The 24945-nt window shown below is 40.2% G+C and overlaps 1 protein-coding gene across 1 annotated transcript in view; it reads left to right on the top strand.

The window, feature by feature from the left end:
- Nucleotides 1-24945, top strand: part of shank1 (SH3 and multiple ankyrin repeat domains 1) — an 87991-nt gene that overhangs the window by 14972 nt on the left and 48074 nt on the right. The window contains exons 2-5 of the mRNA XM_059348044.1: nucleotides 6738-7295; nucleotides 18954-19157; nucleotides 20388-20459; nucleotides 21697-21805. Coding sequence (XP_059204027.1) covers nucleotides 6789-7295; nucleotides 18954-19157; nucleotides 20388-20459; nucleotides 21697-21805 — 892 coding nt within the window. The 5' untranslated portion in view covers nucleotides 6738-6788. The remainder of the gene's footprint in view (nucleotides 1-6737; nucleotides 7296-18953; nucleotides 19158-20387; nucleotides 20460-21696; nucleotides 21806-24945) is intronic.

Genomic DNA, 24945 nt, shown 5'->3' with positions numbered 1-24945 from the left:
CTAGCCTGGCTCTCTCCAAGTCTAGCTCAGCAGCTCACACCAATTAAATAAACCAAGGTTTATTTAAAGTGCTTTACCACATTAAAGGCTCTCAACACAAAGAGGAACCAATACATACAGAACAATTGATTGGTTATTAGAAAAACAGTTAATGGTAATAGGTACAAATAAAACACCAGCTCTAAAGCTCATGAATGCAGAATATCTGGCAACTTCCTGACAATAACAAGACTCCAGGAGTCAATGCTCCTGGACAAGAAATAATAACACATAACTACACAAAATTTTTAATTTGAAAATCCATTGAGTTAGCCTGTTGCTCATGCAGGGTGTTCTTTCTTCCCTTGTGGAGCTAACATCTCTGATTGCACGACAAGGTGAGGGTTAGCAGGGTTAGCAGGGTTAATTTAGTTTTTAGTCGCTGAGCTGACTGAAGGTTTTAATGATATGACCTGAAACTGAAATAGCTCTCCAAGGAGAATGGTAGAGAACGAATGAGAGATAAAGTTGACGGTGAGGTATGAAGCGGAGGAGATGATTATCACTTGTTGGCATTAGGCAATATCTAATCGCTCCACCGCCCTCTTCATCTTCAGATAGACACACGTAAGCTCACACACACACAGCTTTCATTATGAGGGTCTTTTATGTGTGAGTCATGACTTTTCTCTCGGGAACTGATTATCACTTTCTCTCTCATAATTTTCCCTCTGTCCTGACCTGTTCTCGCTTAATTGACAATGAGTGATTCTCTCAAAAGTTTGGATTCAGCCTTTTAACTCCACATTCATTTTCTCTGCTGCCTCCATCAGGCAATATCTGCCTAACATCAGCCTTGGAGAAAAAACAAAAAAGACTAGATAACTAAGAATGCGTGACACACAGGTCTGTCACCACAGCCACTTTCAGAAGGCCAATGATGGCTGTGTGGTGTAGGTGGATTTTGCTCAACAGCTTGAAGGTATCAGTCTGTAAAACCTGCAATGAAACCTGCTTCTGCATGCTTTGAGGCAGAAGTAAAATAAATGCCTCCTCTCTGCCGTAAAATAAATTTCATTATGGCTTTCTGTGGAACATTTTAGCAGTCAGTCAGGTTCTAAATGCAGTTTCAGAGCCTTTTCTACAAATTCTACAAAAATGGACGCCTTCCAACTTACTGGCATGAAAATGTGAAAAATCTACATACAATGACTATTAATACTAGCTCTGGCTTTTGGCAGCTCCAACCAATCTTTGGCGGTGGTATTGTGGTTCGACCACCTTCATCCTCTTTGCTCTCCACCATCCAGCCACCTCTCACACTCAACTCCTATTTCTTGTTGTTCTCCTACAGTGTTCTTTTGTCAATCACATATCTCTGCTGGGTTTTGTTCTTTTATAGCCTCCCTGTTCTTTCTCACATCATCACTCTGTCTCCTCGATTCATGTGTGTCATTTTCTTGTCTCTCTGGCTCTGTTTCCCTTGTGATGCGCTCTTCTCTCCCCTTAACCACATCCCCTGATATTTTTAGCCATGCTGGCGGTGTGGATCTACAGTATAGATGTGTCGGTCTGTTGGATGGTTGTCCACTACTTTTGTCCCAACTGAAATAGGTCAACAACTATTGGATGCATTGACATGAAATTTTGTGCAGACATTCGTGGTCCCCAGATAACACATCCTACTGACTTTGGTCATTCTGTTAGGCCCTGTTCAGCAAAATCACATGAAATGTAATCCAAACCACAGGCAGAGGTTGTTTGAAATGCCGTTCCAATTGGATTTCTGCAGATGTGTCTCTGTCCGGACAGTCTGTCTTACATATCTGAAATTATATTTGACCTAAGTCTGAATGGAGCTTTATCTTTCCTTTAGTGTCATCATGAGGTGAACAATTGTGGCTCAGAGGAAAATAGCGTGAAACTACTGGATGCATTTTGCCACAAAATTCAGTAAAAATATTCAAGTTCTTGAGAGGATTAATCCTAATGACTTTGCCGACCCCCCTGATTTTTCCTCTGGTACCAAAATAAGTTTCCTATTTGTGTGTTTATGCAAAAATATCTCAACAGCTATTTGATTGATTACCATGAAACTGGTTTGATTTATGACCAAATACATGCAAAACTAATGACATTCCCACCAGCCTCAGCTGAAATGTGTGATTACTGCTAATTAACAAATTATACCATGCTGAGATGCTAAACTAAGATGTGTTAGCATTTAGCTTTTAGTCTTGTTTGTGATGTGTTTCCTCTCCCCTTTGTTAAACAACCTTCCTTTTTCTTTCCCTCTTCTTTGTCTCTTTTATTATTGTTTTCTCTCTCTCTAATCACACCCTCTTACCCGTTTCCCCCATTTGCCTTCTCCCCTCTCCTTCCTCTCTAGCTTCCGCTATCTTTGATTACTCAGCACTATGCAAAAATATGGATTGCTCACTTCCATTCGTTATCATATCTGCTTTAGGTGCCCCTCCCTGGTTGGTCAGCTTTCTGACAAGACTGTACAGACGTTGCTACTTTCTGCCTCTCCCTCTGTCTTTATCTCTGTGCCCTTGTCTTTTATTCATCAATTCCCTTCAACAATTGCCAGCCCTTTTTCCCCTCCCCTGTCGTCGATTCTCTGTCTTTATTTTGTCTCACTAGCTTGCTTTAATTTGGTCATTTTTCTTCCATTCCTCCTGTAGCAACTATATAACAATAGCTTTTACTCATTTGTGTTTACATTTATTCAGGTACTGAAATTATGTATATTTTTAGGTTCCATCAATTTTATGCAGCTTTATACCTGACATATTGCCCTATCTGCTCCACTACATTTATCTTACAGCTGCAGTTACGATTCACAACTAGGCAGAATGATTTTACATGCAAAACATCATAAAATAGGATGTATTGATGTGGATTTAACAGCCTAAGAGTGCCGGTGCAGGACGAGTAATGTTTGAAATGCCGCTTATGGGTTAACTCATCAATAATGATAAGATGCAAATTAACAATCGTGATTCATCCTTGGTTGTCAAGTCTTACAAGTCTCCTCTGAGGTTCTTGTCTATTATAGTGGGTGATACAATCTGAATGTTGAGTCTGTTAAACTTCTACAGTTTGCTGAACACTCGTCTGCCATCTCCGTCTTTCTTTATGACTGTGAACAGAAGTTTGCTTGCTAATAGGCTTTCAAAAGTTGGAGGCTGAAACGCTGCCAAAGAGTCAGTATTTGTCACAAACAGTCCTGCACTGTGTGTTTGTTTGTGTGAGAAGTGAGGAGAAATCGAAGAGAGAGAAGACTGACACATTTGCCAAAGAGAAAAAAGCTTCACATTCCGCCTTAAAATTGTGTTTTTGTTGGATCAAGTGAAGGAATGTGGCAAGATTTCCATTTTTCTGTAAAGCAGTTTAATTTATTTGAGGTATTCCCTCCAAATGGCACCAACTATATGCTAAATATTGCTCAACTGGCATCAAATAAATGATATTTGATTCTAGAACATTCTTGGAGCATTATAGAAAGTTGTAATAATCTGCCTTTACTGCCATGCTTTTCTTTTTCAAGTGAAAAAGATTTTAATAGCAGCCTAATTGACTTAAAGAAATATTCTTCACCACATGCTCGGTTCTGTTCACCATTTATTTTTAATTTTCTTGTAGCACTTTTAAAAAAAAATCTCCCTGTTACTTGTCGAACTGGACAGCTGGTGCTTTTATCTCAGTGTCCCATGAGGAAGTCTTGACATTATGTGACATTTTTCTGCCTTCATAACATGGCTCTGATTCCCCGTGTCTTTGAGCTGCCTCATCACACACATGCACAAAGACACGCACCGCACACTTCATTTACAATTTAAAATTGGCTCATTATTCTACTTGATATTCATTATAGGCAAAATGAAAAACAAACAACAACTTGATTTTTTTTAGATTAATGTTGAGATTAGAAAGAAAATTAACATTTTGTTTTGGACAGTTCTGTTTTTGCATTATGTTCAGATCACTTGTGCAATCAGAACGTTTTTTAATGTAAAATCTGAATCTGCAAATGAACTTGCCCTAACATAAATGTGCAAAGAAGAAAGTGCAGTATTGATGTCTTAATGTACTCGAAGTACAGGCTAGATCTATAGACTATATAGTACATAAGGTAATGCCTAAAAATTGTTAAACTAATCAAGAAATGCCTTAAAATGTTTAAACCAACCTACACCTGCTCATGGACGAGAGACTTGTTCTTTTGACAGTCCAAGATGTAAACATTAATGGGGTCCTTCCCAGCTGAGTTGTGACTTTGGTTAGCTCAGTGGGTGAGCTAGCATTAGCTGTTAGCTATAAACTATAATCTGCATGCTACCTTCTGCTCAATGATGTGGTTGGCAGTTTGAGTTGATTGAAAGAAAATAGTTCCTACATGAAACTGTTCACAACAAAGTCTGGATTATCTTGAGTAACTTGGTCGTGATTTCTGGAAAGAGACATTGCTTTTAGTTTTTTAAATGTATTTTCTTGGCGCTTTGAGCTCTAAAGCCGAGTGCCATATAGTCCCATTATACTCGAGAGAAGGCAGACATCTGCAACTCTCCACATGTAGATTAATAAATAGCATAAGTAATAGAGAAAGTATGTATTTATTTGATTTTGGGGTGAACTGTTTCTTTAACTTTCAAATCAGACATTTATTTGGTGTTTCTACAGCTCTCTGCTGATTGATCAGTCCTCTGGTGTGAATAGGAGCGCCATCTCTCTCTCGCCATTTGTTATTCTGCTGTTTGGTTCTGTGTGGAGCTGTCCAGAATGTAGTGGTGCTGAAAATCCTGGGACAGCGTGCAGAGCCAACCAGGAGCCACCAGGGACAGATCTGTTATCTTGCTCAGCTTGTACTTGGATACAGCGCTGCATCACTGATGCTGTGAAGTGGCTTCTCAACTCTCTCAGGGGTGATGGCAAGAGCGAAAGAGTATATAGTTTATTGTATGAAGAGCTGTTGTCCATTACTAGTGTCTGTGTAGAAGATGTGCAGTGATGAACAGTCTGCTGTGAGTTAGGCAGATCCACTATTTTAGTGAAGATGATGGTGGCTTTTTCACACATAACAATGAACTAAACTTGTATAAATGGTAAATGGGGTGCACTTATATAGCGCTTTACACTACACACTAAGCTCATTCACACACACATTCATACTGGTGTTGAGTTGAGTTGGTGGCCGAGGCTACCAGGGCACACTGGTGCCACGATTGGGAATTCATTCACACACGGATGAACGCAGCATCGGGAGCAAGGAAAAATGAAGGATAAATCGTTATATAGGCTGAAATGGACAGGGATCGAACCACCAACCCTCCAATCACTGGACAAATGCTCTACCAACTGAGCCACAGCTGCCGTGTATGCTTTGGAGAGAGAACTGTTTAGGGCACTTCAATTGTTCAAGGATGTTGAATGGTCTCAGTAACTTCAATGTAAAGAGTACTTAAAAGTCTGGAGATCCTTATTGTTTACAACCATCAATATAAGATAAACAATACAATATGCTCAGCTTAACAAACAAACCATCATTATCATTTTTATTTTCAAGAGCTTAACCAGTAGAAAGACTAGCTTTTTGCTTTGATGGAAGTGCTAGAATAAAGATTATGGCATCATTAAAATCAAAAGGTTTATCCTCCAGGGTGCAATTTGCTTATTACCTCTGCCAAGGAGGTTATGTTTTCGGTTCTTGTCAGTAGGATTGTAAAACTACTTGCCTTAATTTTCATGAAATGTGGTGAAAGTGTGTAGCAGGGGCTGAAGACGAACCCATTTAATATATCACCAGGCGGATACACAAAATGCTTACTAATAACTGTGCTGTAATATGGCCATTCTAGTTTTAGTTTTTTTGTTTTAACATTATGTTGCAAAGTGATTATTCATGCCCAAAGTAGTTCACAAAGCAGTACATTTCTGGGTGTGGTAAAAGTCATGGAAATTCTTGACCATGGATTTAGATATCTCATTTTTGCTCAATAGCCGCACTAAGCTCAGCTAAACTTCAGGAGTTCAACACACAACAATTCATCCTTCTTGTGCTTTAAATAACCACTATAATTTTCCAGACAGTCTGTCCTGTAATTGCAGCAGGTTGTGGTTGAATAAATGGAAGACAAGCTGATAATGCTGTCCTTAGGTCTCCCTGCTACAACGGCAAAAAATATTAACATCAACTGCTCTTCTGATCTGTTTTATATCTACAGAGGAATACTTCTTTTTTTATAAGGTTTTATTTTCAAGGTTACAATGTTAATATGGCCTTAATAAAGTGACTCTACATAGTTGTGCACAATGCCTACTTTCATGCTATTCTGTGCAGTAGTGATGAGTGCCCTTAAAATGCTACGTGTCACAGTGGCGCTCAGTATGAGCATATTCCAGTATAGTATAATAGTACTACCACTCAGAGTTAAATACTGATATGTTTCAGGCGTCAGTCATCAGCAGGCAAGTCTTGAGTGTAACAGCCCAGGCAGGATGTCTGGATGTCTAGCGCGAGTCTGAAAGCTAAAAATTAACAGCACAAGTGGGTTCATTTATACATGAGGTGTGAATAGTATGTCATCATGCGGTAAGGGTTAGAAGTACTGCATGTCTGTAACTGCAGCAGCCTGTTTCCATAGACACCAGTTGGTGTGATGTTAAGGCCTGGGAGAAACTTTTTCCTCACAAACTTCTGTTGTTGTTCTTTGTCTCTGTTTTGATCACATCTTCTCTTTCCTCCCCTATTGCAGTGTCTCTCTGGGAATGATGATGTTGCCACTGGTGCCGCCCTCTCTGTCGCAATGACGATGCCGTTTAGCCCCCTGTCCAGCGACGAGGAGCAACAAAGGATGCTGGGAAACAATCGACATCTCTATCCAGGGGCAGAGGAGGAGGAAGAAGAGGAGGAAGAGGAGGAGGAAGAAATGGAAGAAGATGAGCGTGATGAGGACCAGGAGGAGGAGGAAAATGGCGAGCTGGAGGGAGAAGAGGAGGAGGACGAGGAGGAAATGGTGGAGGAGGTCAGGCGGGGTGGCCTGTCGCGGGGGGGCAGGGGTGAGGGACACAGGCAGTCAGGTAAACTGGCCGGACGACCCGCCGGGGACAGACAGATCCGGCCAGGCAACCCTGGACACACCGCAAACCCCTATTCTTCCAATCCTGGACCCACGCACCAACAGCCAGCCAATCACATACAGCAGCAGCAGCAGAGGAGGCTGAAGGAGCGCAGCACCGGCTCCGTGCCATCTGAGGACACCCACATTGCCATGATGGTGTTTCGCATCGGCATCCCAGACATAAAGCAAACGGTCAGTCACACACCCACAAATCTGCCAACAACACAACAACACTGCTCTTGTCCCATCAGTTTGAATACCTCATCGTTTCAGACCTGATCAGTTCAAAAGTCTGATTCTTAAGACCATTTAAGACCACTTAAGAAATAATTTTTCACAGAAGTGCATGCTCTTAAAAAGTAGGTCAGAATGTGTCAATTTCTTTTGCTGCTTTTCAAAAAACAACATATGTGTCAGTTGATGTTGTCTTAAAGACATTCTTTAACACTTTAGTGAATCCACCTTTTCACTTCCTGTCAGAGTAAGATGCAAAGATTATACAGCCAAAGCCAGCGCCCTATTAACTTAGCTTAGCACAAAGAATGCAAATGGGGAAACAGGCTCTGTGAAAAGGTAACAAAATATTCCTACCAGCTCACTAATTCACACGTTACATCTTGTTTGTTCTGTAGACAATTCACTGTTTTATCTGTTATGTGCTGTACTGGCCACTTTGTTGCGCAGACAGGCTAGCTGTTTTCCTCTTTGTGCTAGGCTAAGCTACCTTACTGTGGCTTTATAATTACCGTAGAGTCTTGTGAGTGTGTGTTCTCCTCTAACTCTTGGAAGAAAGCGAATAAAAGTAGAGATGTCACATTGCCAGAAATTTTGTACCAATAAAAGTACAATTCCACAATTTTTTTTATACTGAATTTGATAACATGGTAAAAAACAAAAGTAAACAAAAAAAAAAATCTCAATTTATTGTTCCAGAATAAACCTTTGTGTCCCCAATATCCACTTTTTGTACCATCAAGTTTTCAGAATAATGGTACTGAAGTAACAGTTGTTGTGACATCAATAAATGAAAATTTGTTGCAAATTTGTCAAACTATTCCTTTAACATACATTGTGTTAAAAAATGAACTGAAGAGCTTGGAAGCCTCCGTTTGACGTCATTTTTGTGACCCTGTGCAGGATGAGTGGGTATGAAAAATGAATGAGTGTATGGATATTTCTTGTTAGAGATAAAAAGCCTTCCTGAAAAACTGAAAGAATAGCTTTAACTTTCAATTCAAAGATGTCACAGCAAGGACGCTTTCATGACACTTTGAAAAGAAGTGGGAGTTTGTGTCTCCATGCTGACATAATGCAGTATGCACTGTGAAACTTAGGATAGGATGGAGCCATGTTCTGTGTTTGTGCCCTGCACATCTTTTCATTATCTGACCATGAGTATGTGTGGTCAGTTCAGTCAAAACCTGCAATGTGCAGTGCTCCAGAAACACTGCAAGTCTCCAAGGATTGGGCGCATTACATCGATTAGATTCTCTTTTTTTCACTCCCCCTTTCTTTCTCTCACTGCATCACCGGCGGAAAACTAAGAGAAGCTCAAGTACTCGTCAGCAAAGTGACTGATCTAAGAGGGTGAGAGAGGCATCCAAGGTGACCCAGCTCTAGAGAGAAACAGAGAGAGAGAGACAGAGCCAAATCACACACAAGAGCAATCATGATAAGAATATGTGGGCACAAATTTGATTTTAAAAACACTACAAGCCAGAAAGGATTCAGAGAGAGTCAAAGAGAGGGAAGTTAAAGTGAAGAGAGGAGGCTAGCGCAGGGGGAAGCTCTGCCTCTGGCTTATTGTCGTCAAAGAGCTTCTAAATGGTGCGATAAAGCATGCCGTGAAAAGCCCTTTTCGTTGTGACTAGTTTAAGAGTGCTGTCCAGAATCATGATAGACCGATCTGCCATCGCTATCCATTTCCCGGATGCGGTATTACATCACATCATAGCAAAAGCTTCCATCAGAAGTGTGTCGAAATTGTCTTCACGGGCTGGAGATGCAGCCTCCTCCGTGTACAGTACGCCATTCTCCCACTTTGAAAAAAATTGACATTTGCTAGATGCCAGACACACAGTCTTTTTCCCCCTCTTTTTTTTCTGAGGAGAGATCTGTGAATCATCAGTTGTAACCAAACATAACTCAATTGTACTGATAATTGAATTATGAAGAGCAGGGGATGCAAGGGACTGAGGCTGCATCCAAGTGTGTGTTTTTGTCTAGAGGAAAAAAAACAGACGATGAGGAAGAAAAGGGAGGAACAGAGATGGAGAAGAGAGCGTGCATCTTTCCTCATTGCCAGATTAAAGCTGAACCAGACTGCCTTTGTGTTCGACAAACAGAAGGCCGTTGGTTTCCTCAGACATTAGCTGTCTGTCCTCTTTTCTCCTTTCTATTACGCGATCGAGGCTTCTGTGATGTGTCGGCTTTATAAATCATCAGCAAGAATGAAACGGCAAATTAAATAAATGTATTTGTGAGTGCCTGTGTGTATGCGTGTCCGTATTTTATATTTACCATCCCAGTGCATTATAAATGCCTCACTCAACGTTTCTTCCTCCCTCTTGCTGCTGTGTGATTTATTATTGATCTGTGCATTGGGTGTTTTCGGCAGTGTGTCTGTGTGTGTGCGGATACACGAGTGCGCTTGATTCAGTGTTTTTAAATCCAACCATAAATTATTCACCGTTCCCTATTTATTCTAACAAATCGGCATCAAAGTTTAATTGTAAAAAGATAGATAAATGGGATTGCTTGGGAGGAGAGTAGTCACTCAAGCTTCGGGTCAAAACCTCAGACACAGAGATAGACAGAGGTAGAATGTTACACATAGACATGGGTGTTTGGAAGTTTAGGTAGAAAGAGGTGGAGTAGATAAATAAATATAAAAAAATACATTTTTCGCTCACAAGGAATCCTTTAACATACCTTTACCACATTACTTGAAACTTTGGCCACATTTTATATGAACATCCTATATTGTTACATTATATATGTGACAGAAAACAGAAAAAGCACAATATTTGCAATTGAAATATTTACAATTTAGAAATAGTAAATACTTCCTTTATTCAAAATAAGTGTTTTAATAAGTATGGTGCTCAATATAAATCAGTGTGATTATTCTCATGGACATTCAGACAATTTAGTGGACATTCAGCATTTATCCCTTTAAATAAATTTATAAATTAATACATTTAACATTTGCTGTATTTGTTTGCTTTCTTTGTCAAGAAAAGTAACACAAAAATTAATCAAGGCCCTCCTGGTCTACCCCTGCTCTTTCACATCATGATTTAATTTTATGATACCAGAAAGTAAACATCTCTTTGGCAACAGACCTGACAAAGATAGCAGCCATACAAGATCACTACATATTGAAATACAACATATGCAACATGATATACAGAAAATCACAATAAAAGAGAAGAACAGTGTAACTCACTTGACAAAAAAAATACAAAAGACAAACTGAAGAAGAAGTTCAGCCATTGTGGGAGGACAGTCACCTTTCTTTCTTGAGTGATTTTAGCAGGAAAAGATTTTTATGCAAATCATTTTGATCTTTGTGAGCAGCAAGGAGGAGGAAATGAAATGATGAATATGTATTTATGAAGATAAATTAAAAATTCAGTGCTGGGGGTTTTGACTCACAAGTACAAAGTTTTAGAAAATGTCAAAATCTTTAAATGTTCTCAAGTATACACATTGTTTGTCACAATGTCCCTATTTGTGGACGCTCAAGATTGACAAGCATAATCATATTCATTAGACTGACTGGGAGACATGGATGACACTGACGGGAAAATATACACTTTTAACAAGACGAAGAAAGGGCAATGATGATCTGATTTGTCAATCTAACTGTGCAGTGTTTTTTTTTAAATATTTTTTTCTTGTGATCTTTCTTAACCTCTTACATTTTTATTCCTTTGGGCCACACGTGTAAGTTGAGTAGCAACATAAACTCAGACATATAGATAAACATTAACATATGAAAGCACTAAAACATGACCTTATAGATTTCCTGCCAAGATGCACTGACTTCTCTTTGCTCCCCAAGGTCATGAGAGTTATAACCCACCATCACTCTGACATTTATTGTCTCACTCACTCACTCACTCACTCACTCACTCGCTCACTCACTCACTCACTCCCTCTCCTCCTGTCCTGACTCGACCTCTTTAGGACATTTTAACATTCCCTCTCACACTGCACATTCACATTAACAAAAACCCTCTGATCTTCTTTTTTTCCCCACACTGGTTCATCTCCTGTCCTCCTCCTCCTTTCCCTCTCTCACTGGTGTTTGGTAATATCAGTTTACACTCCCAGTACATTAGGTCTGTTCTACATGTCAGCTAATTCACCCTCAATAAACTCTAATTGCTCGTTAATTGTGTTGTAATGAGATGAGGGAGTGACTGCAGCACGCAAATGCAAATGTTATGAATTGAGGGAGGAGGATTCTGAATGACATAGGAGCTCGCACATGCAGCACTATAGAAACTACACATAAACACACACAAACACAGATAATGACTGTTATACCTTTAATATTTAACTATAAAGCTCAATGTTGGTTACTTACCAATAAGCTTTGCACATCCTTGAAATTATCCCATTTGATGCAGTTTGATTACAGATTTACCTTCATCAATTAACTTTGATATGGCAATTTATGTTATGGTTCCAATGGGACTGCTGCACATCATGCTGCATTTATACTTAAGACAACTTTATTTTTAGGGTTGATACTGACATGAACTGGCAGCTACTCTGGATTCAGTTCCAAGACTTTTTCTGCATTCTTCCAGCCGTTAAACACCTGTAGTTGTGCCCATATTAAGCAAATGTGATTTTAAAGGCCTTAAATCAATGATTTTCACATGTTTATAATGTGTTTACAGCAGCGGCAGTCATGTGTCACAATGAGAACAGGTTGCAGATGTTCAGGAACGTTCATATACAACATATTTGTGGTTCGAAAATGAGTTTCTATGTTATGTATCTTTGGTTTGCAGAAATGTACAAGGCCAACATATTTTCTGGTGACCAGGTTGACTTTACTCTAAATTGGAACGTAATTAACATTTAAATTAACTTCATGCTGGGGCGCATACTATTAAGGTTTAGTCCTTGCAACACAGTGGGCCCTGGTTCGAAAATTTGCAACTGGTTCCATAAACTCATTATGAGAATGTAAACTGAGGTAATAAATTAAATGAGAAGTAGGGACATTTTCTCATAGACTTTTATGCAATCAGACTTCTTCTTGCAACCAGTGGAGTTTCACCCTGCTAGCAATTAGAAAGAATGCAGCTTTCAGAGACTTCCACATCGGCTTCCCGTCCACTTCTTTTATACAGTCTGTGAGCCATCAGAGTAAACATCTGGTGACACTTTCTGCTTCCCCTCAGTGGGACGCACCTCTCTTAACAGCACTGTTACAAGCCTACTGGGGAGATCTCTCTTAAGGCAGTGTCAATCAAAATGACGCTGCTGGTGCACTGACAAAGCGAGCTAGAGATCTGTGTGTATTATGCTACATTTGTCAAGAGGAGATTTGGGCCATTGCTTCATGTGGAAAAAAATCTGGGGTTTAGTAGTTAGTTTTTGTAGGTCAAGCAGAAATTCAGTCAGATAGATTCTATCATCTCATGCCGGAGAGAGACACAGATCAGGGTGTTATGTAGAAAGTTACTTTGCACTGGGACAGCTCATGATCTGTCCCATTTTATATTTTGAGGGTCAGGGTCTGGTGTACCGAAACTGTGTTAAAGAAAACTTATAATTCAACCGTCAGAACTGTTTGGGTCATTTGCAGGTCAGATGATGTGAGGTAACAGGGCTACATGTCCCTCCTAAAACCTGAATAAAAGCAACATATCCTAAATCTTAATTTGAAAATGCTAAATTTTGAAAAAAGGGCCTAATTCAGAATACTCAAACATAACATTTTACTTTAAATGACCCTTATAAAATTTGGAATATTGTCATATTCTGAATGAGAGAGAAACATTAATGTGCATGTAAACATAGTCACTGAAATACTTGTGAAACACTTTTGAACCAAACTTAGCCTAGTTTAAACCTTCAGGTCTGGACATCTTTTAAACACCAACCAAATGATAACTGAGTAGTGATGTTGATGAAGAGTGATCTCTCAGTTAGCTCTGCTTGTGGACTTGTGTACTCTGCACTGATCCTTCCTCTTCCACTGGTGGCTGATGAAAAAGGCACAGGTCCATTAACTGACTTGTGTGCACAGCGACAGTCAGATATGCGTATCACAAGGTGTTGATATGTTCCCACTGCAGCAGGAGGTCCCGGCAGTTTAGTTTGCAGGTTTATTAGATTGTCAAACACACGCACATGCAGTCAAGTTGGCTTGCAGAGCGCATTAAACAGCATGAAACAAATGAGTTTTCCTTCACAGTTTGACTTGTCGTGCAAACTCTGAAGTATAAGCAGCAGCCCCTCAGGCAGGATTTGGACTCACAAACACTTCCACTTGAGAATACAGATACACGCGAGGGCATACGCACATCTATTTCAGTGCCTACTTAAGATATGTGAACTTCTCTAAACTCTGAGACTCTGACAGTGTCCACCAGGCCTCTCTGCAGCTGCAAAGAGGTTGCATGTTAATGTATGGGTGAGCTGCAAAGGTGAACAGAGGAACACAGATTATAGAGAGAGAAGTATATGAGGAGGAGAGGAGGGAGTGCAGCATGGCTGAGTGAGAGAAAGACAATGCCGAGAGAACAAGGCAGAGCGGGGATGACAGGGATGCTTTAAAGAAATTAATTCCCTCTCTTGAACTGCTGTAGAGAGGGAGGGGGTGGATGGAGTGGTTGAGAGAGAGAAAGAGGGTGAGATATGGAAAGGAAGTTGACTTAAATGGTGACATGGCTGGCGTGTGAGCATGTGAGTGTGTATGTGTGTTTAGTGGGGGGTTATTTCCCCATAGATCTCATTAAAGGCTTCAAGTCCCCTTGCACTTACCCTGCAGGAAAAGGCCAGAGGGACATAGATAGAGAGAGCTAGATGCAGAGAAAGAGGAGAGGAGAGAGAGAGGAGCAAGTATTATTTCTGTATAGATAAGTGACAGAGCTGTTACAGAAAGATGGAGAAAGAGGAAAGGAGCAGGGAGAATAAGATAGAGATAGGCAGGGTAAGATAAAGAGCAGCATGGACAGAGTGAGTGGGCGTATGCGGGTGGGAAAGTGTGATCACAGCTTCAGGAGACAAGACAGAATTTTTGGTCTGCATAATGATAAAACCACAAGACAAACAGAAGGGCTTAAAGCTGCGTTAAGATTTTAATGTAAAACTGAGAATCATATGAATGTTATAAGTTATATAAAAAATCTGCATTAACTGCATTTCTAAGTGACTAGTATCAGGGAAATTATGTATGTATCTTTGAACAATATTTACTCATTTTACAGTAGTGGCAAGTTGCAATACCACAGTTTAAAGATACTCAGTCAGAAAATTTGGCTCGCAAATTTGTACTTCAGTATTGCCTATGTGTACTTAAAGTATGCAGAGTAAAAATACTTAAGTAAAACCAAATGTCCCCTGTAAGAATCATAGTATTATATATTATATCAATGGATGACTTTTAGTTATGCATTACTGTGTAAGGAGTGTTTTAATGTTGTTGTTGGTCATTGTGTGAGAGTGTAACTACTTCATATACTTTTTGATAATTGTATCTATAACAAACACCTTATCCAGATTTATTTTGCCGTGTGTGCAGGTGCATCATCAACTCAAGTTAGAAGCAGTGTGTTAGTAACTAGAATATGATGGTACATGATGCAATTATTATAAACACACTGAAATGAATGTAAGGTCTGACTTCATATAAATTGTGTTATTGCCCTTTTTTCCTCACAAACAATCAGATGACAAGCTGAATCCTGTATAGTGACGAATTAAGTAAAGTCAAGACACACCTGCACAGAAATGATCAGTAATCTGTGTAAATTAAAATCATGTAAACTGGATCATGAATAACCAGGTTTGTCCAATGCAAACTGCAGCAAATAATGAATATTGCTTGGGTTGGGTGTAAAAGTTGAGTTTCCACAAAAACGTTCCCCCAAAACGTCTTAATATAAACAACAGTGGGGCCCAAAAAAATCCTATTATACAACATTTCACCTGAAAAGCAAACATTAGAGTACACATAGATAATAATATTTCACTCATATTTGTCTCTCTTGGTAGAAAAATCCCTTCTTTTGATACTGAAAGTTCAGGTATGATGCTACCTCTGTACTTACTAAATACTAAAAGAACATATTTAGCTTATTTTCATTCTCTACTCTGATAGGCTTGTGATACAAAATATTGCACACCTTTGCAAAGGTGGGTGGAGATGCTCAGGTAGGGGGTGGTATATATTCTAACGAGGCTGTATGTGAGATAGGAAGGGAGCCCAATCTGAATGTCCTGATTGAATCTCATGTTTTCTGATCCAGGCAGCCCTAAAAAACGGACTACTGTGTTTCTTATTTTACAGTTTGTGGGTTGGCAGGCATTTGAGATACCCACATGCACTGAAAAGGGCAGTTTTTATTGACCCCTTTAGATAGGATTATGAATAGTAATAGTAATAGTAATAGTATTTTTATGCTCTTGCAGAGGTAGGTTTCCATCACTAAAATACAGTGAGGAGGCATACCAGTTGATAGCACTGAATGTTGTAAGTGCTTTTGTAATTTACCCAGTGAGCGCTGATTGTCCAGAATACTAGCACAAACAAGCATGACCATGAAGGAGAATAAACATCTTGGAATTATTGTTCTTAGATTTTGACACTGAAACAATATTGTAATTGTACAGAGACATTTAAACCAACAACACGGTAGCTATTAAGTCTGATTATTACACAAAAAGCTCTCTGACCACTAGGGAGCGCCACAAACACTGCAAGTGCACCATTTGAGGTTTCGAATATGTTGCAAGGCTGTCTGTATCCATATATCCATGATTTTAATAAAGTGCAGTGTACATGCTATACTATTGCATTACTAACCATACAAATGTGTCTGTAATATTAGATGAGTCAGTGGGAAAACTGTCTCCAGAACCAAGTTGCATTTTGAAGGCCTTATAGGGGTGAGTAATCTGTGATGGGCCCTAATTGGCCGGCCGATTAGAAGCTGTGGGATCAATTATATTCCTGGAGGTATACAGATCAATAAGCAGCATGGCTGCCTCTGTTAAATCTCCAGCAATCTGAAGCTTCTTAGGCCGAAAGCAAAGTTATTACACAAAGTTGAATCCCAATTATTTTATGATGATTATCAGTGTTTTATAATTGTTCAGGTTGACTGTGGGAACATTCCTACGGCATGATAAGTGAAGCCTTAACCTCCATTTTTTCCTGCTGTTATTGTGATTCATTTTAGAGTGTTTGCCTGCATCCTTTATTGGGACTGTAGTGCTGTGTGTAGACTTGCATGTGCATCTCTGTGTGTGTATGTGTGTGTATATGTGTGTATGTGTGAAACCTAATCTAATACAAACAGACACACCTTTTTATCCTCTTTCGCTCTCATACTCAAAGTCTTTGACGTTCCCCTCCCTTTTACTCCAGTCTCTTTCGCCACGCTGCTGCAACACACACACACACACACACACACACACACACACACACAGACCAACACAAATCCATCCACACTGATGCACAGGCTCACACACAACACATGCACACCCTCCCAGTACCCCATCTCCTAGGGAACACAGGGATGTCTCTATGGCAACAAGCGGCTTGCTCCACTAATGAACCGGTTGCCGTGGCGACCGGGTTGGCTGTGCGCGAACGAAGACACTGAATAAAATAGAGGGAGAAAAATGTTATGTTACTCCTCTGCACAAAACCCCCGTGCAGGGTTTAATCTCTCTCTTTGTAGGACATGCACACACGCGCACACACACACACACACACACACACACACACACTCACACACTCACACACATACACGCAGAAAGAGAGAAACGTTTCTGTGTATGTAAGAGATTAAGATGATTGACTGAGCAAATGCTCTGGGTTAGAATATGTATTGGCTGGAGATGAGCTGTTGCAGTAATGCAGTGCAAGGCAGGGATCCTTGCAGCTGGCTGTACTCTGCACGGGCCAATCATCCTGCTGCTGTCTCAAGGTCAGAGAACAACCCAACTCCACTCTGGGCAAGGAGAGGGAAAGCGAGAGGGAGAGCGAGAGGGAGAGCGAGAGGGAGAGCGAGGGAGCAGAGAGAGCAGTGCCAAAAACCTTCTGTCAGCCATCTGTGTAGTGAGTTACGTCCCACTTTGCTGACTGAGCCTCTGAGCTTTTATGCATTTGGCCATTCACGACCCCGCTGGAGACACTTCAAGCTGCACCAAACTGCCATTCATATCCTCCCCGCTAACTGAGGCCACTGGGGATCACCCACTTTACTCTGGGGCTGTCTCCCCCTGCTGGTTCACAGGGGGAACAGCCCTGTTGTGCTGCAGTCAGTCGGGTTCTCCATCGCCACAGGATTGTCTCTCGGACAGTGGTGACCTCTACAAGAGGTCCAACGATAAACTTTAGGGGTCAGAGGATGATTCATGGGGAAAGAAATAAGAGAAATGCTGTTCTACTACACCAAATGTATCTTCTTTTTTCCCACTTAGAAAAGGTACATTTTTGTTTTAGTTTTACCTGTTTTATTTTTTTGAAACAATTTTAAAATACTATATAATATATAACATCGTGGATTCTTAGTGTTGATGTGCATGATACCTATCAATATATGATGTTGTTCTGGGAGGACGCCTACCCCTGGTTTGACCCATCTACTACTCCTCCCGTCCTCTCTAAGTGTATCTTCTTGTTCTTTATACTCCATGTCCTTACTTTCACTCTTGACTTTTACGCCTTGTAACATCACCTCTGCCTCTGCGTCCTTCTGAACTGCTGCAAACATAAAAGGGGGTCCTAATTTTGGGGAGGACAGTCTCGATAATGGATATTTTACTTTTTTTAGCCTTGAACAGTTCTTTTATTCAAAACAGTCTGAGAAGTGTATGGAGGTAATCTGTTTTGGGTGGAGCTGCTAAAAACTCATAAAACATCTGAAACAGAACAACTACAACTACTGCTGTACGGTTTCACAAGCCAAATATTTTGGAAGCCACTGCTCCAGCACTGAGAGGTAGCTGGTTTATGTCCTCTTGTTACTACCACCTTATGAAATGTATGGATGTGGTTCGTCCTGCAACCAAATGTTCCAAACATCCTAATTTTAGCATCTTTAAATTAGTTACAGTTCATTTTTGAGGCACAGATGGTTTGGCCACTAAAATATTACACATCATTTCACCCCATATGAGGCAGATTGCAGCCTGAGGTCCTCAGGCAGGGCTGGGTTTAAATGTTTAAATATCTAGTTCAAGAAAAGTGTCCTTTCCTTTCCTTTAGTTTCCTTAAAGTAAATATGCAGTTTGTAAGGACGATTTTTTAATTAAGTCAAAGTGATCAGGTTGTTGCTGTCTTGGCCTCTAGTGTTTTGATTGAAGCAGTAAAACGAGTCTGGCTGCTTTATCATCTTTAAAATTCCTAAAACTCGATTTCACTGATTTGCTTTTAGTGTACATATAATTAATTGCTTGTTGTTTTTGCTTTTACTGCCGAAATATATGTTTCATTTTCATTTTTCATATTTATTTAACTTCTTAGGTCATCAAATTATTTATTAATCTTAATAAAGTAAATCACTACTGTTTTTAACATTAAGAGAGTGTTAACCACTGATCCCTGCTCTATAAACCTAAAACTTATTTCTGTGTCTGTCGCTCCTGCAGAAATGTTTGCGGTTTAACCCAGATGCCACGGTGTGGAAGGCCAAGCAGCAGGTGCTGTGCTCCTTGACCGAATCTCTGCGGGACGTCCTGAACTATGGTCTGTTCCAGCCCGCCACGGACGGCCATGATGCCAAGTTCCTGGAGGAGGAGAGGCTGCTCAAAGAATACCCACAGTCCTTTGAGAAAGGGGTACCATATTTAGAGGTACTATTCCAGTCTTCTCTGAAACAGTTGCAAGACACAAGTCAATTTTATTTATAAAGTTCCAAATCACAGCTAAAGTTATCTCATGACACTTTTCATTTAGAGCAGGTCACAGTAAGACACAGTAGAAGTGATGAAGCCTGCATTTCCTCAAGATGTCACTGTTCAGCAGTGCAATGTTAGAGAACAGAATTAGCTTCCTCTTTGAAAGTTTATGATTAACTAGTGCACTCTTCATTTAAAATGTGCCTATTTATAGTCGTGTCAGGAGTGAGGCACTGCTATAAGTTAAGGAGGTGTCATTCACGAGTCAGGGGAAGATGGAGGGATTGACAGATGGTTTGGTGCAGCATCAGAAGTGAGGTGGGAATTGCACTGGACCGTTGTGATAAAAAAGGAGTTGAGCCGAGCCAAAGCTGTTGATTTACAAGTTGAGGCTTCAAAATAGTAGTCCCCGAACTTATGATTGACGTCATGGTAGCTATGTCCACTTCTTTATACAGTCCATGTGAAGATCTCAAGACCTCACACTTGACACTGCACTTGATTTGGTCCTCAGCAATACACAGTTAGATTTGGAGATACCGTCAGGATTCATTTTGAACCATTTCTGTATTCTGTGTCAAAGACTAAAACCCAACAAGGCGTTAAAATCAGTGCAGTAGATTAGATTGTTCTTATTTATTTTTTTAGTTGAGATTATTTATTTTTTACCACCAGATTTTTGCCTCACATCATGTGCCCAACATTTGCTCTTTAAGTTTTATATTTTGCATCCAGATCCCAGATGACTGAAGTTGAATATGGCAGCACTTTAAAGCAGTTTAGATTACAATTACTGTAATTGTTTCTTGAGTTATCGAGAGGTATAAAACACTTAGGTTTCATACAGCCTTCTTAGAGGAAATTCACAGCACTACTCAACTTCCCTGCTCTGTTTAGTGCAACACCTTATCCAGTCTGCACAGTCACCTTGTTTTCATGCTATATTATAACCCAGTGGAGGCTCTAAACCATCTTTAAACTGCTGTAAAGCAAGAGCATTTCTTTCACATTTCTTGTCTTCAGTGAAGCAGAAGAGGAGGTTTCTATAGTAAACCAGATAAAGCTTCTCTATACAATAAATCTGCAGGCTCCATTTTGTGGATCTAGGCCAAAAGCTAAGAGAATTAGGGACAGACGGCCTCTGTGTTAGGATTAACTCTTTCTCTTTTTCTCTCTTGGGTTTAGTTTCGATACAAGACCAGGGTGTACAAACAGACCAATCTGGATGAGAAGCAACTGGCCAAACTGCACACTAAGGTATGACCCCATTTGTCCTGAAGTTTGAAGGGTTTCAGCTGCAGGTTACAGCCATATGAATATACCAGCAAATTAAATCATACTGTATAGTATGCATGTGGAAGTGGAAGTGTATACATTGTTGCATTTGTGCATGTATATCTGCCTATGTTTTCTCTTTGTTACTGTAGCACACTGTTAGCCTGGCTAACGCCAGACTAATCACAAATGAGATTAATCTTGACACCAGCCATTCATTTCTCCGTAGAGGAGGCGTGGTTTATGATTGTCCAGAGCCGTTTATTGGGCGATACGAATGTCTATCAAAAGCGTCTGTACGTAGCTCTTAGCCAGTCGTATCAGTTAAACCAGATGACGTATGTAGAGCGACAGAAATTGATGTTTACATAGCCAGACTAGCCCATCTCTACCTTGAGACTAAAATGCTCAATTCTGCTTCTGCAACGTTTTTCTGCAGAATGTTCTGGCTCTGGCTGCTCACCGTCTACCGGCAGTGTGTCTGTGAGAGAGAGAGAGAGAGTGTTGCTTGCTGCTTTGCTTCTCCAGTTCTCGCTTTCTGCAAGATTATTTATTTTTACCTTTTTTTTTTACCTATTCTCACCTTATTTCCCCCTCATGTCATTCAGCCACACACATCCACTGATTTTATGGGCAATAGACAAGCTGCTGTGGGTCTCTCTGCGGCTCCGCTGTACCCCGGCTCGTACCCAGATCACCGGCGTTACAGCAGTGAGCGGTAGCGGGTCTAGTTGGTAGATTAGGCTTTGGCCAAATCCTGTCGGAAGCAAGGCTAAAACATCCTTTTTGGTGGTGAAACAGGAGTGTAAAGTCAAACGTTGTTTTTCTTTTAAAATCAACTTTCGCTCTAAACTATTTAAAATGCCGTCTACAGCTAGATCGAAAGAGAGTTTTGCGTCTGCTGCAGCCATGTTGGATCCGTAAGAAAACTACAAAACTACAAGCTTCCATCTGTCGAGTAGTACGCATCATCGTCTTGCCGTCCCTCCCTGTTCTGTGATTGGATCCCTAAAACAGGGCTAAGAAACGGCTGTCGTTTCCAGACTGGCTGCAGGTTCGAAATGAAATCGAGCGCGCAAGGCAGTATGGGTATACCCAGGCTAGCACACTGTAGTATGCTGCACTGCACTGAACTGTCTCTGAACTGTGTCTTTTACTGACACAGAAGCAGTTCTATCTATTCCCTATAATACAGCAACTTGTTTCTCTCTTCATGCAGGCTAGCCTCAAGAAATTCATGGATTATATCCAAACCAATGCTGTGGACAAGATGTCCAAGTTCTTAGACAAAGGCCTCGATCCAAACTACCAGGACCCTGACACTGGCGGTAAGGCGTGCCTCAGAACATTCATCACCTCTCCTCTTACCTCTTTAACACCAACATCACACAGGTTATGTTCTGGTTGGAGCAGCTATTTTCAACCCTTCTGAACCAAAAAGTTGGTTTTAGTCTTATGCTTATGCTTGTTATTATGAATAATAGTTGGCCCATGCTTGTTTTTTTTCCACAAAAACAAATGATCTGTAATAATGTAATTGTACTGCTTACTTCTGATGTGCATTGTGCAACACCCTCCATTGATGAAATGTTCTTGATGATTTTGCTCCAAACTGGTAGAATCACAAACTGATTCAATCAATAAGACTAAGGTTCAAAGAATCCTGAACAGTTAATTTGGTGTTAAATGGGTATCCATCTTTCTGTCTGTCATCTTTCCATAACAATTGCACACAACATTTGTATTGCAGTTATTTGAAAGCATTGTTTACTCGTCAAAATTCTCAAGAAAGACAAAATAGAGTTGAAGCTAATAGTGATTCTGAGATCCATCCATATATACATCCATCCATCTACAGATGCATATATCGTCAGCTCTCTATATTTATTGAAATATTGTTCCTGACCATCAAGCACATCAACATGTATTCAAGACTGAACGTCCCCGAAGAGTTCACATCTCTTCTCTTCTAAATTAGCACGCTGGTTGCCAGCAGCTTTGTGACCTGTGGCTTTGCCCCCCCCCCCCCAGTTTTCCGCCCTCAGCTCTGCAGTATGTTGGCCCAACACTTTGTTTAGGATCCGGGCCAGTGCTTTTCACAATTTGGTGTCTTTTCTCAGATCTCCGTTAGTGCTTAGGGGGAGAAGCAGACGGCTCATTTACAGTTTGGGTGTGCTGCGCTGTGCCACTCCAGCCGCTGTGGGAGCAAAGTGTCACAACACAAAACAGAGCCGGTTGTGAAACACACTTCCACTACAGGACACTGGGGGGCAACAGAGAGACCTGATGAAGCCCCCTCACTAACATGCGCTACTCACATCACATGGGAAAGACACACCATATACACACCTTACACCTGGCAGAGTTGGTTTCTGCTAGTTTAATCTTCAGTGTTTAATGTTGGACACTAGTTTCTGTGCTTCTCTATTGAATTTTAATGATGCCAACGAACATCTGTGGAGCTAAGGGTAGATAATGACATCATCCCACATTAATAATTTGTTAAACAGCCGTAGCTTGAACCCCATGATAGTTATGAACAAGCCCACAGCCTAAAATGTTGTTCTGAGGAGCTGCAGTATTTATTCATGGACAAACTGAAACCTACGCTGTACATTTACCGCCTGACAACTCTACTGTTTATTTCTCCTGCTCTGATCAACACCACTTTGCTGCTGTGATATACCCGCTGTCTTCGTCTTTGCACTGATGTTAAAGCTCCACCAGGAAGGACACTGGACACTCTCTGGGGACCCGTCCATTGCAACAGTTTCTTAAACGCAGAATCTCAGTTCAGGTGTAGGTCTTAATTTTAGCCTGATTTGCTATACATTTTGAGGACATTGCAATGATTATTGCATGTCTAACTGTACACTGTAAGTGTAATCACTTCTTTGAGTAAATCATGCATTACTTGCACAAGAAAATACTTTTTTCTTTACCTTTTTTTGGATCACGTGGCTATTCATTACAAATTGCACCTTTAAAAACAGTCTGTTCTGTGGACCTGGGACATAGATACCCCCACTATTATTAACACATTTTACATTTGACCTGCCTGTCTCTCTAAAACTCTTTTCTTCATGCTCTCCTGCCCAGCAGAAGGCTCACACTGAGTGCATTTAATAGGACAAAAAATGATTCCACCATATTCAGCATGGCTCCTGTCAGTGGGGCCTCACTTCCATCTCTGCCAAGGGAACCGTTGAATGGGCATTCCCTTAGTCGTTCTGACATGGTAACTTCAGAGGAAGTGCAGTCAAAACATTCCCCCCAAATTATTTGTACCTGAGCTCTACAGAAGCTGTTCGAGGATAAAAGCTTGCAGTCGTTTTCCTCTTTGCCAAACTCTCTTGTCACCATGGCAGCCAGCACTCTGTACCGTTTTTTGTACTGTGAACACTTTGAATGCTTTTATTCTTCCTGGTGCCATTGAACTGTCTTGCTGAAGAAGTTCAAGTGTGTTAAGTGAAGTTCAAAAAGTTGTGACATGGCATTGGTATAATTTCGAAATAATTTTATTGAGTTTCATTTGTTACTTTACTTGATGTCAGCAATATTGGCAAAGTATCAGCCATTAGTAGGAGAAACAGCTTCAGTATTTACTTGTACGCCACCGTGCTTCCTGCAGTGGTGGAAGAAGTATTCAGATCCCTGTGGAATTACTCAACTACAAGTAGAAGTCCTGTATTCAAAACTTAATTTAGTGAAAGTACAAAAGTCTGAGCATCAAAATGTACTTAAACTACTAAAAGTAAGAGTTCTCGTTGTGCAGAATGGACCCAAATATATTATTGGATTATTGTTATTGATGCATTTGTGTAAGCTGTATTTTAATGTTGTCAAGGTAGGGCTCATTTAACTATTTAATATACTGTTAGGTTTAACTTTAAGAAAAGTCAAATAATTTTAAATGTATCATGTGATTTTCATGTGAAATCTCTACCTAAAGAGTAACTAAAGCTTGGCTCAATGTAGTGGAGTAAGAAATATCAAGTTACAGAAATTGGAAATTCTCAAGTAAAGTCAAAATTGTAAGTGTACTTAGTTACATTCCACCACTGGCTACCTTTGTGACGAAATCAATCTGTAAATAATTGTTTTATTGTATCGAATTTATTTTTTATTTTTTTAAGAGAAGCAATTTCGTGGTCTCTATTCTCTTCTCTCCTCACTATACATAACCCCTCATTTCCATTTTTTTTTTTTTTTACAATAGCCTGAATAAAATTAGAGGTAGATTAGAGATGACACCATAAAACAAGACGGCGATGGTGAAATTCCTGAACTTGAGGCTTAAAAACAGAAGTCTATTTTAGAATATTATTTTAACAATGTTGGATTAAAAAAATTGACTTTGCACATGTTTTATGAAGAACGAAATGCATTCAACACCCAAAATCAACACTGCATTTTATTTACAAAAAACTCCCCAGAGTATCTTTAACAAAGTAAGGACCTAACTTTG

The sequence above is a fragment of the Centropristis striata genome, chromosome 13 (genome assembly GCF_030273125.1).
Source record: "Centropristis striata isolate RG_2023a ecotype Rhode Island chromosome 13, C.striata_1.0, whole genome shotgun sequence".
NCBI classification, from domain to species: Eukaryota; Metazoa; Chordata; class Actinopteri; order Perciformes; family Serranidae; genus Centropristis; species Centropristis striata.
This window is presented reverse-complemented; position numbering and strand designations above follow the sequence as displayed.